Source organism: Mirounga angustirostris, unplaced genomic scaffold (assembly GCF_029215605.1).
Source record: "Mirounga angustirostris isolate CCGP_5_RB_7025 unplaced genomic scaffold, mMirAng1.0.hap1 SCAF_11, whole genome shotgun sequence".
NCBI lineage: Eukaryota > Metazoa > Chordata > Mammalia > Carnivora > Phocidae > Mirounga > Mirounga angustirostris.
The window spans coordinates 43472914-43487309 of record NW_026991719.1 but is presented as its reverse complement, the minus strand read 5'-3'; the positions used below and the strand labels follow the sequence as shown (position 1 = coordinate 43487309).

At 40.7% G+C, this 14396-nt stretch overlaps 1 protein-coding gene across 3 annotated transcripts in view; it reads left to right on the top strand.

Annotated features, from left to right (window-relative positions):
* SHROOM4 (shroom family member 4) overlaps nucleotides 1-14396 on the top strand; it is a 217400-nt gene that overhangs the window by 84528 nt on the left and 118476 nt on the right. For all 3 annotated transcript variants that reach the window (XM_064574065.1, XM_064574068.1, XM_045878003.3), the window contains exon 2: nucleotides 13902-14053. In XM_064574065.1, the coding sequence (XP_064430135.1) occupies nucleotides 13902-14053 (152 nt within the window). The remainder of the gene's footprint in view (nucleotides 1-13901; nucleotides 14054-14396) is intronic.

The following is a 14396-nucleotide window of genomic DNA, read 5'->3' as shown; positions in this document are numbered from 1 at the left end:
CATGCACCTAAGTTTACTTGAAAGCTTCATTCCTCCCATCGCATTAAGAGTCTAACAGTCCCCACTGGGCATTCACCACAAACAGGAGAAAATTATTGCAAAGCATAATTATTTTGGAATATTCTGAGCCAATAATAATAATGCTTTTTAAAAGACTTGGAGACTTGGGGCGCCTGGGTGGCTCAGTTGATTAAGCGTCGGACTCTTGATTTCAGCTCAGGTCATGATCTCAGGATCGTGAGATCGAGCCCTGCATCAGGATCTGCGCTGGGTGTGGAGCCTGCTTAAGATTCTCTCTCTCCCTCTCCCTCTGCCTCTCCCCCCACCCCGCTTGCTCACGCTCTCGTGCTCTCTCTCTCTCTAAAAAGAAAAATAAAAAGGCTTGGAGACTTAAAGTGCCTCTTTATTTTTTTTTTTTAAGATTTTATTTATTTATTTGACAGAGAGATACACAGCAAGAAGGGAACACAAGCAGGAGTGGGAGGTGCCCTTAAAGTGCCTCTTTAACCAGAACTCTGCATTGCTAGCTAAGGATCATGAGTAGCAGTATACCCATGGAAAACAAAAATGTTTTGTCACATCCACACAAAACAAAATATCATAAGTCTAATAGATTCTCAATCTTGGGCAAGTCGCATAACATCCATGAACCACAGCTGTCTGATCAGTGAAGTGAAAATGTTACTTGTCCAGAATCCGGCAAATGAGTAGGATGATATCCTGAAAGTCTTTTAATTCTCCTTTCAACAAATATTTATTGAGCAACTACCATGTGCTCAATACAGACATTTGTTTTCTTAGGTGCCAGCAACAGGGCTCTAAAAAGATAGTGTGACTGTTTTTACCACTATAATGGAAGTATCCCGGCAGAAAGTAAACATATACAGAAATACATGCAATAATGTAAAATGATAACTTCTATGAAGAAAATAAAATAATGTGATGGAGAATGATGGGGATCAGGGTTGGGGAAAGAGAGGAGTCTACTTTATCTTGGTGGTCTGGGAAGGCTTCTCCGAGGAGGTAGCCTTTGAGCTGACACTTGCATGATGAAAGGAGCTACATAAGGACCTAGACAAAGAATGTTCTCAATAGAGAGAACAGCAAGTGCAAAGGTCCTAGATGAGGATGGGTTTGACCTCTCTGAAGAACAGAAAGTTCAGTATGACTGCAGTGTGTGTAGGAAATGAGGCCAAAAAGGCGGGCATGACCAGATTGTGTAGTGCTTCTAATCTTCTGCTATTTACATTGTAAGAATCATTCCTTGGTCTCCCTGTCTGATTTAATTAGTGAACATAAGTGCCAGATGTTAATGATAGGGGTGCTTGATGTTTGCCCATAAGAAAGCCAGGAAGAGGCCCCAGTGGGGGGTGGGGAAGAGGCTAAGACAGACAAAACAAGCTCAGATGCCTGGGGGAGAAAGAAGTGTGGATGGAAGAGAGTGTGTACTCAGGAGAGGTGGTTAGGGAGCGAGGCAGGAAGTCTAGAGGGAGGAGGGAAAGCACCAGGGTGACCTTGGCTATGAGGAGCGCTCTCAGTGCCAAGGTTTGTGGAGGCTGCTGTCAGAAGGTGTCAACCATTACAGGAGAAGGTGCAGGGTTCTGTCCTTGTGTTTAAGATTAGAAAGTGGGAATGAGCAGGGACAGGAGCTAAAAATTTGCCAGAGAGGAGGGGGTGGGGGGTTGGGCAAAACGGGTGAGGGGGAGTGGGAGGTACAGGCTTCCAGCTATGGAATGAATAAGCGACAGGAATAAGAGGCACAGCACGGGGAACACGGTGTTATTGTAATAGCATCGTATGGTGACAGATGGTAGCTACGCTTGTGAGCACAGCACACCGTACAGAGTTGTCGAATCACCATGTTATACACCCGAAACTAATGTAACGGTGTGCGTCAACTGTACTCAAATAATTTAAAACTCAGGTTCTTTCTTTTCGACCAGCCTCAACCTGAAAAGCAAGCCTGCTACCAGGAGAAGGGCTTCTGTACTGCTCTACCTTTATTGATTTCCCAGATCTTGAACTCAGATGCCCACCATTTCCTGCTTCATTTCCTTCTCCATCTAATCCTGCCGTTGCAAAGGGAAATGCAGTCTGATGTAAGAGTCCCTACCCAACGCGAACACACAAACAACTGAGTGTGTTTTCTTTCCCTTTTTTTTTTGTCAACGGTGGAAACCCGGTTTTACTTTGTGTTACTTGACACATCTTGCTGAGCGGGAAAGAGATAGGTATGTGTCACTTCTCAATCACCATGTGAACAGGACAGTTGCTTGGAACAGAACAGTGTGATGGCTTATTTGTTCCCAGATTTGCAGCACTATGTGAAAGCAACAGCAAGTGTGCCAGTTTAATTTAAAATTGGATCTGTCCTAGGGTCAGTAAAGCATATTACTGTTATTGCCTTTGCAACATACATGTATACCTTGGTAGATTCTTTCTGTGGGAATGGTTTGCTTGAATAGCAGTTATGCAGAAGCATGGGAGGAAATTAAATGCCCCTCTTCCCCCTTCTTCATCTAACACTGTTCAGAGGGCTAAGCGAAGACCAAAGATTAAAATCACTGCTGGGGAAAGGAGGCCTGGGCAGAGGCAAACAATGTTCTGGGAGCAGAATGCAGGGGCCCAGCTGTGGAAAGGAGAAAGCAAGCTCCCTTTCCCTTTGTCCACATCTGGTAGAGGGCACGCGGGTGCCCAGTAAGCTAGACAAGGGGTTTCCAGACAGTAGAGTAGGCTGAGTGGCTTCCAAAGGCAGCCTTTTGTCCCATTCCTGAAGGGTGTTAGTCCTTTGGTCTTTTTCCAGTCAGAAATGACTAATGTTGGATATGTGCACTCTTTAGAAACTGTCTTTGGCTTTTTGCATAATGGGTTATAAATAAATGGCTTCAGGGAACCAGCAATGAGTTATTGAGTGAACCTGGCTTTGGGATGGTTCAGATTCCGGATAGTTAATCACATCCTCTTGGGCTGAAAGGCTGTATCTAACTTATTCACATTCAGCTGTAAAGTGAAAAAGATGCTTTGGATCAACTTGAATAGTTTTAACATCAACAATGGGTTGATGCTGGAGAAATAAAGGTTATGTTAATCCAAGTAGAATTATTTCCATCTCTCTCTAGTAATCTGGTAGAATTTAATGCCCATTTTTCTCTTAATTGGGGCATCTCTTACATGCATTCAATGCACAGTTCATAAATGCCAATAAGTTCATATATCCTATTTCCAGCAGTTTTATATTAGGTGGTATGAAAAAGACTCTTGGTCTTTCCAGCCATGTAGGCTCACACACTAGATTTGCACGCCAGGCTGTCTTAATGCTGGGGGGCATCCTATGGGCCTTCTGGTTTGTCTTAGACTGTTTTGACCCCATACGAGGAAGCTTATATCATGATTGTATACAGTGACTCTCATTGCTGGCAACTGCTTCCAGAAGTCAGGAACAGTCTTTAACGTACTACCATACCCTTTCCTCTACTTTCTTGCACCCAGTCCTCCCTGAACTCTCGACTACATCAACTTTGCAAGGTTCTTTGCTCACTTGTACCACTGAAATTCATAGTTTAGTAGACAGCCAAGAAGCATAGACAATCCAATAGGAGGAGGTAATGATTGATGCCAGAAGAAGAAATAGTTGCCAGTGTGGCTGTTGCCTGATCAGTTCTGCTTCTCGGAATGGGTATTAGGAACTCTGAGGACCACGAGCAAGAGGCATATCTGGGATAAACAGGCGGAGCGGAAGTAGATGGCTCCAAGATCAGATAAGGGATTGATTCCATTTTTATGGTATGTCAAGATAGAAATTAGTTGGTGGGGAAAAAAAAAACCAAACAAAAAAACCTCTTCACCTTGACCAGTTGGCGGATGAAAAAAATGAAGTGTTTGTCTTCATTTTCATTTCCTATTGAAATCATTCACTTGATGAACGCGTCTCAAAGCAGATGGAACAATGGGGGCACTCATAAATTATAGCCCTATTGTGAAGGATTACCCTTTAAAGTGAAATGCTCTGCCTTGATTAAAGCTATGAGTATGTGAAAACAGTACCTGGTTCTACCTTAGAAATCTAATCCGTAATCTAGTGGTCCTTATTTTTGAAAGTCTTAAGGAATAACATATATATGTGTATATATATATTATATATCTGTATGTGTGTATATATGTATATATGTGTATATATACACACACATATATACACACACACACACACACAGTAAAATTCACAAATCTCCAAGAATTTTTAGATATGTATAGTTCCAGGTAATCAGCACCCAGATCAATATGTAAAACATTTCCAGCACTGCTGAAATAACACTCATGTGCCTTCACATTCAGTACACCCACTCCAGAGATAACTAATATTCTGAGTGCCCAAATACATAAAACAGTTAATAACAAACATAAAGGAACTAATTGATGATAATACAATAATACTAGGGGACTTTACCACCCCATTCACATCAATGGACAGATGATCCAGACAGAATATCAACAAGAAACAATAGCTTTGAATGACACATGGGAACAGACGAACCTAACAGATATATTCAGAACATTCCATTCTAAAACAGCAGAATACACATTCTTTTCAAGTACACATGCAATATTCCCCAGAATAGATCACATATTAGCCCACAAAACCAGCCTCAACAAATTCAAGAAGACTGAAGTCATACCATGCACCTTTTCTCACCATAATGCTGTGAAACTAGAAGTCAACTACAAGAAAAAATCTGGAAAGACCACAAATACATGGAGGTTAAATAACATGCTACAAAACAATGAATGGGCCAACCAGGAAATCAGGAAAAATTAAAAAAGTACATGGAAACTAATGAAAATGAAAACATACAGTCCAAAGCCTCTGGGATACAGCAAAAGCAGTTCTAAAATGGAAGTTTATAGCAATACAGGCCTATCTCAAGAAGCAAGAAAAATTTCAAATAAACAACCTAACCTTATGCCTAAAGAATCTAGGAAAAGAACGACAAACAAAACCTAAAACCAGCAGAAGGTAGGAAATAATAAAGATTAGAGCAGCAATAAATGATACAGAAACTAAAAGAACCTTAATGAAACCAGGAGCTGATTCCTTGAAAAAACTGATAAACCCCTATCCAGACTTATCAAGAAATAAAAAGAACTCAAATAAATAAAATCACAAATGAGAAAGGAGAAATAATAACCAACACCACAGAAATACAGTCAATCATAAGAGAATATTATGAAAAATGTATGCCAACAAATTGGACAACCTAGAGTTTGTTCTGCCAGGCTTCAGATCACTCTCCTGTTTATTGACTTGGATGCGTATGATACCTAGTTGTAAATGTGGGATGAGATGAGCCCAGGGTCCTCCTATTCTGCCATCTTCCCAAGCTCTTGTAATCTGTGTGGGGTTTTTATGGGTTTTTTTGTTTTTTTGTTTTTCTTTTTTTTTTTATTCTTATGTTAATCCCCATACATTATATCATTAGTTTTAGACGTAGTGTTCCATGATTCATTGTTTGTGCATAACACCCAGTGCTCCATGCAGAATGTGCCCTCCTCAATACCCATTACCAGGCTAACCCATCCTCCCATCCCCCTCCCCTCTAGAACCCTGAGTTTGTTTTTCAGAGTCCATCGTCTCACATGGTTCGTCTACCCCTCCGATTTCCCCTGCTTCATTCTTCCCCTCCTGCTACCTTCTTCTTCTTCTTTTTTTTCTTAACATATATTGCATTATTTGTTTCAGAGGTACAGATCTGAGAACCTCAATGAGATACCACCTCACACCAGTCAGAATGGCTAAAATTAACAAGTCAGGAAACGACAGATGTTGGCGGGGATGCGGAGAAAGGGGAACCCTCCTACACTGTTGGTGGGAATGCAAGCTGGTGCAGCCACTCTGGAAAACAGTATGGAGGTTCCTCAAAAAGTTGAAAATAGAGCTACCCTACAATCCAGCAATTGCACTACTGGGTATTTACCCCAAAGATACAAATGTAGGGATCCGAAGGGGTAGGGTACATGCACCCCGATGTTTATAGCAGCAATGTCCACAATAGCCAAACTGTGGAAAGAGCCAAAATGTCCATCGACAGATGAATGGATAAAGAAGATGTGGTATATATACACAATGGAATATTATGCAGCCATCAAAAGGAATGAGATCTTGCCATTTGCAATGACGTGGATGGAACTTGAGGGTATTATGTTGAGCGAAATAAGTCAAACAGAGAAAGACATGTATCATATGACCTCACTGATATGAGGAATTCTTAATCGCAGGAAACAAACTGAGGGATGCTGGAGTGGGGGGTGGGGTGGGAGGGATGGAGTGACTGGGTAATCTGTGTGTTTTGATGGACATTGGGGTTGTTCCTATTTTTGGTCTATTATGAATAAAGCTAAAAATAAAATATAAAAAATAAAAATACAGATATATAAAAAATATTTAAAAATAAATCTAAAATATATCCTATCACATCTTTTTGAGGACACCTGCACTTCTTTCTCTTGGGTATCCCTAAGTGTGGAATTTCTGGGTTCAACAGAGGGCATACAGACTTCTACAGTGGCTGTACAATTTTACACTCCCACCAGCAATGTAGAGTTCAAATGTTATATGTTCCTGCCAATACATGGTATTTTCAGTTTTTTTAAGTATTCTAGTGGATGTGTACTGATATTTTACTGTGATTTTAAATTGCATTTCTCTGACGAAAAATGATATTAAGCACCTTTTCATATGTCTACTTGGCATTTGGCTATCTTTGGTGAAGTGCCTGTTCAAGTCTTTTGCCAAATGTTAATTGGTTGTGTTTTTCTTATTGATTTGTAGACGTTCTTTTCATATTCTGGATACAAATCCTTTGTCAGATATATGTATTATAAATATTTTTTTCCTATTCTGTGACTTGTCTTTTCACTTTTTAGTGACATTTTTGATGAATATGATATATTTTTTTATTTTGGTGAACTCCATTATAGCACTCTTTCTTTTATGATTATTGCTTTTTGCATCCAGTCCAAGAAATATTTGCCCAGACAATGAGATACCACCTCACACTGGTCAAAATGGCTAAAATGAACAAGTCAGGAAACGACAGATGTTGGCAAGGATACAGAGAAAGGCGAACCCTCTTACACTGTTGGAGGGAATGAAAGCTGGTACAGCCACTCTGGAAAACAGTATGGAGGTTCCTCAAAAAGCTGAAAATAGAACTACCCTATGACCCAACAATTGCACTACTAGGTATTTACCCCAAAGATACAAATGTAGCAATCCAAAGGGGCACCTGCACCCCAATGTTTATAGCAGCAATGTCCACAATAGCCAAACTATGAAAAGAGCCCAGATGTCCATCAACAGATGAATAGATAAAGAAGATGTGGTATAAATATATACAGTGGAATACTACTCAGCCATCAAAAAATGAAATCTTGCCATTTGCAACGATGTGGTTGGAACTAGAGAGTATTATGCTATGCGAAATAAGTCAACCAGAGACAATTATCATATGATCTCACTCATATGTGGAATTTAAGAAACAAAACAGAGGATCATTGGGGAAGAGAAGAAAAAATAAAACAAGACAGATCAGAGAGGGAGACAAACCATAAGAGACTCTTTATCATAGGAAACAAACTAAGGATGGCTGGAGGGGAGGGGGTTGGGGGATGGGATAACTGGGTGATGGACATTAAGGAGGGCATGTGATGTAATAGGCACTGGGTATAAGACTGATGAATCACTGACCTCTACCTCTGAAACTAATAATACTTAATATGTTAATTAATTGAATTTAAATTAAAAGATAAAAAAATTTTTTAAAGAAATCTTTGCCTACCTCAAGGTCACAAAGATATTCTCATGTTTTCCTCAAAAGTCCTTTGGTTTTAGCCCTCTCATTTAAGTCTATGATTTGGAGAAATGTTTTAGTAAAAATTTACACCAGCAAAAATATTTTGAGTATGTGTCCCCAGGACACATAATTTTATTTGTGAATGTTATAATTTACTACCACCAATATTAAATATTAATAACGCTTGACTTTTAAATTATTTTAGATAAATGTAAATATAAACAGAAGTTCAAATATATCCCCTTCCAGTGGATCATCTTGTGCATAGCCTGGGATATATATACACCCTACTCTGGAGATCATTGTACTAAACCACCAAAAGCTGACATTTTTGATGAACACTGATAATATTAATATCAGCAAAAGACTTCAGTGTAAATAAATGGCTAGAGTTGATAAAGTGTGAACAGGACCCCAGTGAGGATATTTACTGTAATATAAGAAACCCTGAGCTTACTCTTGCACAGTGATGTTTGTTCCCCCTTACTTGATTTATGAAGACAGCAGGATGATCAGACTTGGTAGGAGTCACTGATGGTAACTTGCTTTCGGTTGCTGATGTAGGGTACAGCACTTTTGACTCTCTACTCCTTTCCTCATCACCAAATTCCTAGAACAGAGCTTGGCTCTGGACTGACTGATTTTTTGGCAAAGATACTTAGCATTCGACTTGGGCCAATCCCTAGGGAAATTTAATGATCCGATGCTTAGAGGACTTTTGTTGTGAGGATTAGTTAACTAGATGGTGATTAAGCAGCTGGGGAGGAAGGTGCTGTCTATAGGAATAGGTCATGCTTTGGAGCATAGCATAGTTCCACTGGTCCAAGATCAGTGAGCCTGATCCACAGAACTTGACACTCTGGGGCAGCCTTATGTAGGATTTGGGCATCTGTTTCTTAGCTGGTAGAGGGAAAGAGTATCTCCCCCCTTGGTGGCCACCTCCTCAAGCTATCTGCATACAGGGATTACCACACAGAACCAGGCCCTCTTACATCTTTTTAACTGGTGGTTGTTTTTGGATTCTCGTTTAAGAGACAGGTTTTGTTTTCTGTTTTGCTTTGAGTAACCTAGGGAAGATGAGGAACAGCAGAGTTTCTTGTTTTGTAATCTAGACTACTTTGGAAATTCGAGAGGGATTTTGAAGGGAGAGAGTTTCTAAGACAGAGAAGTTAGGGCAATCACTATGTCTGCAGCCTGGCATCAGACTGTTGAAAGCCGTGGCAGAGATTGCAGAAGTTTCAAAGCCTCTGTCTTCCCTGTCCAGGGCACTCTGAGTAATCTCTCCTAGCATCAGATTCTAAGGGATACCAATATGGGAGAGAGGGCTGATCAGAAACAGACAGTCCCCAACCTGTGGTCTGCTTAAGATTTCAAACTAAGTTTCAGAATAAGTGCAGACTTTATCTACTATTTGGTGATCCTCCTTTCTCATAGTTAGACTTCTTAAATCCAGCTTATCTCCCTCTCTACATTTTCTCTCAGTGGATTCCCCAGAAAGACCGAATTGCTGAAGGGGTGTCTAGAATGTTATTAAAAACTTGAAAATCTTTTAAAGGGTGCTAAGAAGACATTCAGAGGATGTTCTGTTTTTTTAAGCAATACAACTACTATTCCGGGTGGACCTTTTCTATTTGCAAAAAAATAAATCAATTTAAACAATTAACTCTGTTGTTTGCCTTCTTAGACTATAGACAAGCTGGTCGAGGTAGGAGTGTGGGCTGGTAATTTGGCCAGAGGCTCTTAGAACTGGCCAGGAAAGTTTCAGTCAATGCCTGTTTTTTCCAATAAATTTCTTGTAGCAAGCTGAGGTATTCACAATCACACCATTGATTTTTAATGCGGCTCTTACACTATTAGAATAAGCTTTCAATACCTGTTGGTTATTGTTGCAGATGATGTTTCTCCTGCTGACTACATTTTTTTTAGGCTAAACCTTATTTAACTTTTCTTTCCTTCACTCTCTCATATCTCCCAAGTTTATTCAAAATCCCCAAGCAAGTATCTGCTAGTATCAGACTAAATAAAAGCTATTACTAGAAAGCCAGCAAGTGTTGTTATGTCCATTTTTCTTTGCCTTTACTCTCAAGGGGCCAGCTTGTCACTTTGTTGACAGCTATCAGAGCACTTCATGCTTCATTGGAGATCCATCAAAAATTTCCAAATCGCTAGCTCATTAGCACAAAATAGGGCTCCAGGAATCTCTTTCTCTCAGTGTCCCAACTGTGCTTTTTTAAGTGTTCCAGCCTTGATGGACCACTCCAAAACAATGGATAATGACCACAGGGAAATGAGAGATGGATGTTAATTAGTCAGTTTTGAAGGAGTGAAACATGGGTGAAGACAAAGTATAATGGGGCAAAAGGCCGGGATTACCTGTGTCAGCAGAAGGGTAATGCATGATTTTGTTAACTGTTCACAGGTCACTGAATGTCAGAGCTCCAAAGCCCTCAGAGATCATCTAGTCAGACCCCCCACCTTTTACCAGTAAGGGTAAAAGAAGCCACAAGAGGGGAAAGGGACTTATCCAAGGTCAATCAGCTCTTCCCAATTTTCCAGACACCAGCTGGCTTTTGGTTATATGACCTTTATGCAATCCATTTTCAATTACTTGGGCCACTCACTGCTTAGCCCAGCAATCACTTGGATAAACCAAAATGACACATAAGGTAACCATCGTTTACATTGGGCTTTGTGATGTGTGTTTATACTGACATTCCAGTGCGTCTGGGTACAATCTGAGAATTCACAACACTTGAAATGAAACAAGAAAGCCACCCTAAAAGTCTGATTCAGGAAGAACTGGTCAAGTTGATCAGCCTTACTGAATGAGCGGCATCAGATGATGCTACACAGCCCCTCAAGCAGGGCGTGTTATTCTCAACAAGTTTGTTGATTCACATCTTTCCTGAGCCTCAGCCAGACTTGTACATGGGGCAGTGGAAAGGGGAAAGAAAACATTTTATAAAAGAATACATACATCTTCTTCCCCCCTCCCTCCTTCCCTTCCTTTCTTCCTTCCTTTCCTTTTTATTCCTTTTCCTTGATAGGAAAGGAAGCCGCTGCTTTATCTTCTATATAAACAAATGTGTGGTGGAGCCACTGACCTGGAGAACTGGCTGTCAGGAGGCAAAACAATAAATGGAAGACATGCTGGAATCTAGAGGTGGAGTGCAGGAAAGACTAGTGAACAATAATTTTTAAAAGCATTAAAAAGTCAGGAGAAGTAAGAAGGAATAAGTTATATAGCTCGGTAAATGCCCTGGGTCTGGGAAAGGGCGAGTTTGGAGTATAGTCCAAGGGATCTTCAATCAAATGGAGTTTCATTTCCTGATCTGGACCCATCTGGACTCTGGGACTGTGCCAGGTGCCCATAATTTACTGGTTTGTTGTCTGCAAGTTCTTGCACTTGTGCTAAAATTGTATTATTACACTCAACACATCTGTCCTAAGGAGGATGCTGTAGTGACTGAGAAGGGGCAGGAAACAGAAAAGGGGCATATGGGGCACCTGGGTGGCTCAGTCGGTTAAGCATCCGACTCTTGGTTTTGGCTCAGGTCATTATCTCAGGGTTGTGGGATCGAGCCCCACATCCGGCTCCATGTCGGTGGGGAGTCTGTTGGAGATTCTCCCTCTGTCCTCCCCCCAACCCCCCGCTCTCTCTCTGTCTCAATAAATAAAATCTTTTAAAAAAAGAAAAGGGGCATTCATAGTCGGCCTGAGGCTCTAGTCCAGGAAAGAGTTCCTGCGAGGACCCAGTGGCAGCCCAGATGGCAGTAGGGAATGCAAAACGCTGAAACTTCTGCTGCAGCAATAATTAAGCATTTTTGTTTAAAAGGTTCCCCCGTTTCATTTTCTGGCCTAGAATAAACAGAGATCTGGTTGATGTAACAAAGTGCTTAATTAACTTGAGGTGGTACTTAGTATCAACACATATTGAAGGGGAGACTTGCTATTGGTGACAGTAATATGGATAATTGAGTTGTATGAATAAAAAATGGGTAGAGTGAATTAAGACTAATGTACATCAACAGGAAAAATCTATTAGCATTCATTAGTTAGGCTCCTGTTTGTGGCTCTTTGTTAGCCTAAGGAAGCCCTTTTAGATGGCTGATCCCTGTTGAAAGTCCTGCCTGATGCTGAGGGCCCTCTGTGGATGCCAAAGAAATGAGTCATTCAAATAGAACTTCTGAAATTCAAGTACAGCACTTTGCTTTTTTTTTTTTTTTTTGGCAGCAGGCAGCAGTGACTGTGAAGTAATAATGATAATGACAATAGAAATAAGAATCTGATCCTAATTAATTTGCTGAGAGTTGTTCCCCATTTACCAATATTGGCTTGTTTTATCTTGACTGGTGGCCCAGGTACTGAAACAAAGGTATATATATTCAATGTCACTTGGCTAACCTATGATTTGTCAGACAAAGGTTAATTTAAAAAAAAAAAAAGAACTGTTGGGTTAGCAGCAATAAATTTAATAATAGTCTGTGATTTAACTTAGAATTTCAATTTATTTGATGGGATTTTTTAAAATCCTGAATTAACATTTTTCTCTGCACTCAGGAGGTCTCGACTGCCAAATTACGCATGAGCTGGCCAACCTAAAGCTCAGCAATATTCTAACTTGCATGGTGAGGGATAGATTGGAGGGATTCTATAAAAGACTGAGAAAAAGATTGGAAGAAGAGTAGAAATGTAAAAACACCTACAGCAAAGACCAGCCTTTGGTTGCCCCACTTAGAATCTTTCTTTCCCTAAAGATTGTATGGTTTAATCATCCTCACCTTCCTTGCCCCTGGGAGAAAAACAAACATCTCTTCCTGATTCCGTCAGTGGGGTGGACCTTTTTTATCTAACCATCTCTGTGGACATATGAACTTCGGACATAACCTAAACTTGAGGCTGGGAGCTATAGCACTTAGCATGCTGTCCTGTGCATACTAGAAATTCACTAAAAATCTGAGGAATGATTAATGGATGGATGAGATGACTCCTACCACCATGGATGGAATTGATGTCCTAATAGGTAGAACTCGCCTTTGTGGTACAAAGAATGTTATATATAAAAGTAGCCATAATCAAGGACCCATGGAGGACATTCTGCTTTGCTTTTCTTTTACCTACCCCAGCTGCTATTATATCTGCCTTTGCTTTCTATGCCCTCCAGCCTGACTACCCTCTTACCAAGATTGCCGTGGTCAATGGTAATTCTGTAGGCCATGATGGTACAATGAACACCTATGTTTCCAGATTTTGGTGAATGCCCACTGTGTTCCATACCCTAGAAGCACTGTACTAGGCACTTGTTGAAGAGCATAGACACATGATCAGTTACTTTGTCTGTACATCTTTTGTATCGTTTGAATTAGCAATTCTGCTCACAGAATATTGAGCTGAAGCTCAAGGTCTTCAGAGTCAACTCCCTTGCTATACTCATCAGAGCTCACATTTATTGAGGACTTAAATGTTCTCAGACATTCCCTATGCTAACAGCCCTGTGAGGTAGGTACTTCTGTTATTTATTTTCCTCTATCAGGTAATTGAGACATAAAGATGTTAGGTTACTTGCTCAGGGTCACTAAGCTAGAAAGTACTAGAACCAAGATTCAAACTCAACTTTATCAGACTTCAAAGGCTGCCCCAAGATAGGAAAGGACTTGCCAAAGGTCATTTTGCTGGAGCCTAGCTCTTCTGGCTCTAATTTGTGTTCACATTTTGCTATGCCACCCTGCTACTTCAGCTCACACTGTCACATTCCTTCCAAACATCATTCTCATTGAGAAGTGCTTGTCTCCCCAGAAGGACGTGGATTCCTCCAGAGCAGAGCTTGCATTATTTCAGTATTGCCTCCTTCCTCAAGGGTTTGCCCAAGGTTGGCCTTCTGTAAATATAAATACTAGCCTGTGATCAGCTTCTTAGCTGTTTCCTGGAGCTTCCTGGAGCCTTCCCCCCGGTACTACTTATGGCTCTGAGTTTGGGAGGAACCAGGAAGTAGAATTTTGGGTAAGGAGTCATCTCACCACCCACCTGCTTTCTGTTCTGTTCTCTGCAACACAGATTGAAGATGGGGGCAAGGCAGCCTTGTCCCAGAAGATGAGGACTGGTGATGAGCTGGTGAATATCAATGGCACTCCATTGTATGGCTCCCGCCAAGAGGCCCTCATCCTCATTAAAGGCTCCTTCCGGATCCTCAAGCTGATTGTCAGGAGGTAAGGTACAGGGAGATTTGCTGCTATAAGGAATAGGGGCCACTGAACCGCTAGGTTGGTACTAAAGCCTCAAGAGAGTTATGTCTCTAGCTAAACATCATCAAAGAAAGAGGTGTCTCACATGAACAGAATTTTGCAGACAACTGAAGCAGAATGGCATAGGAGAAGGGGTCTGTGGTTCAAATCCTGACATTGCTACATATTACCTGTGTCACCCTGGTTATTTTATATAATTTTATATAGTTTATTTTATATCTGCAAGACTCAGTCTCCTTATTTGCTACCAAGAGAAGTAAATGATTCCATATACACCAAGGGCCTACCTAACCTGGTGTTTTTCTGT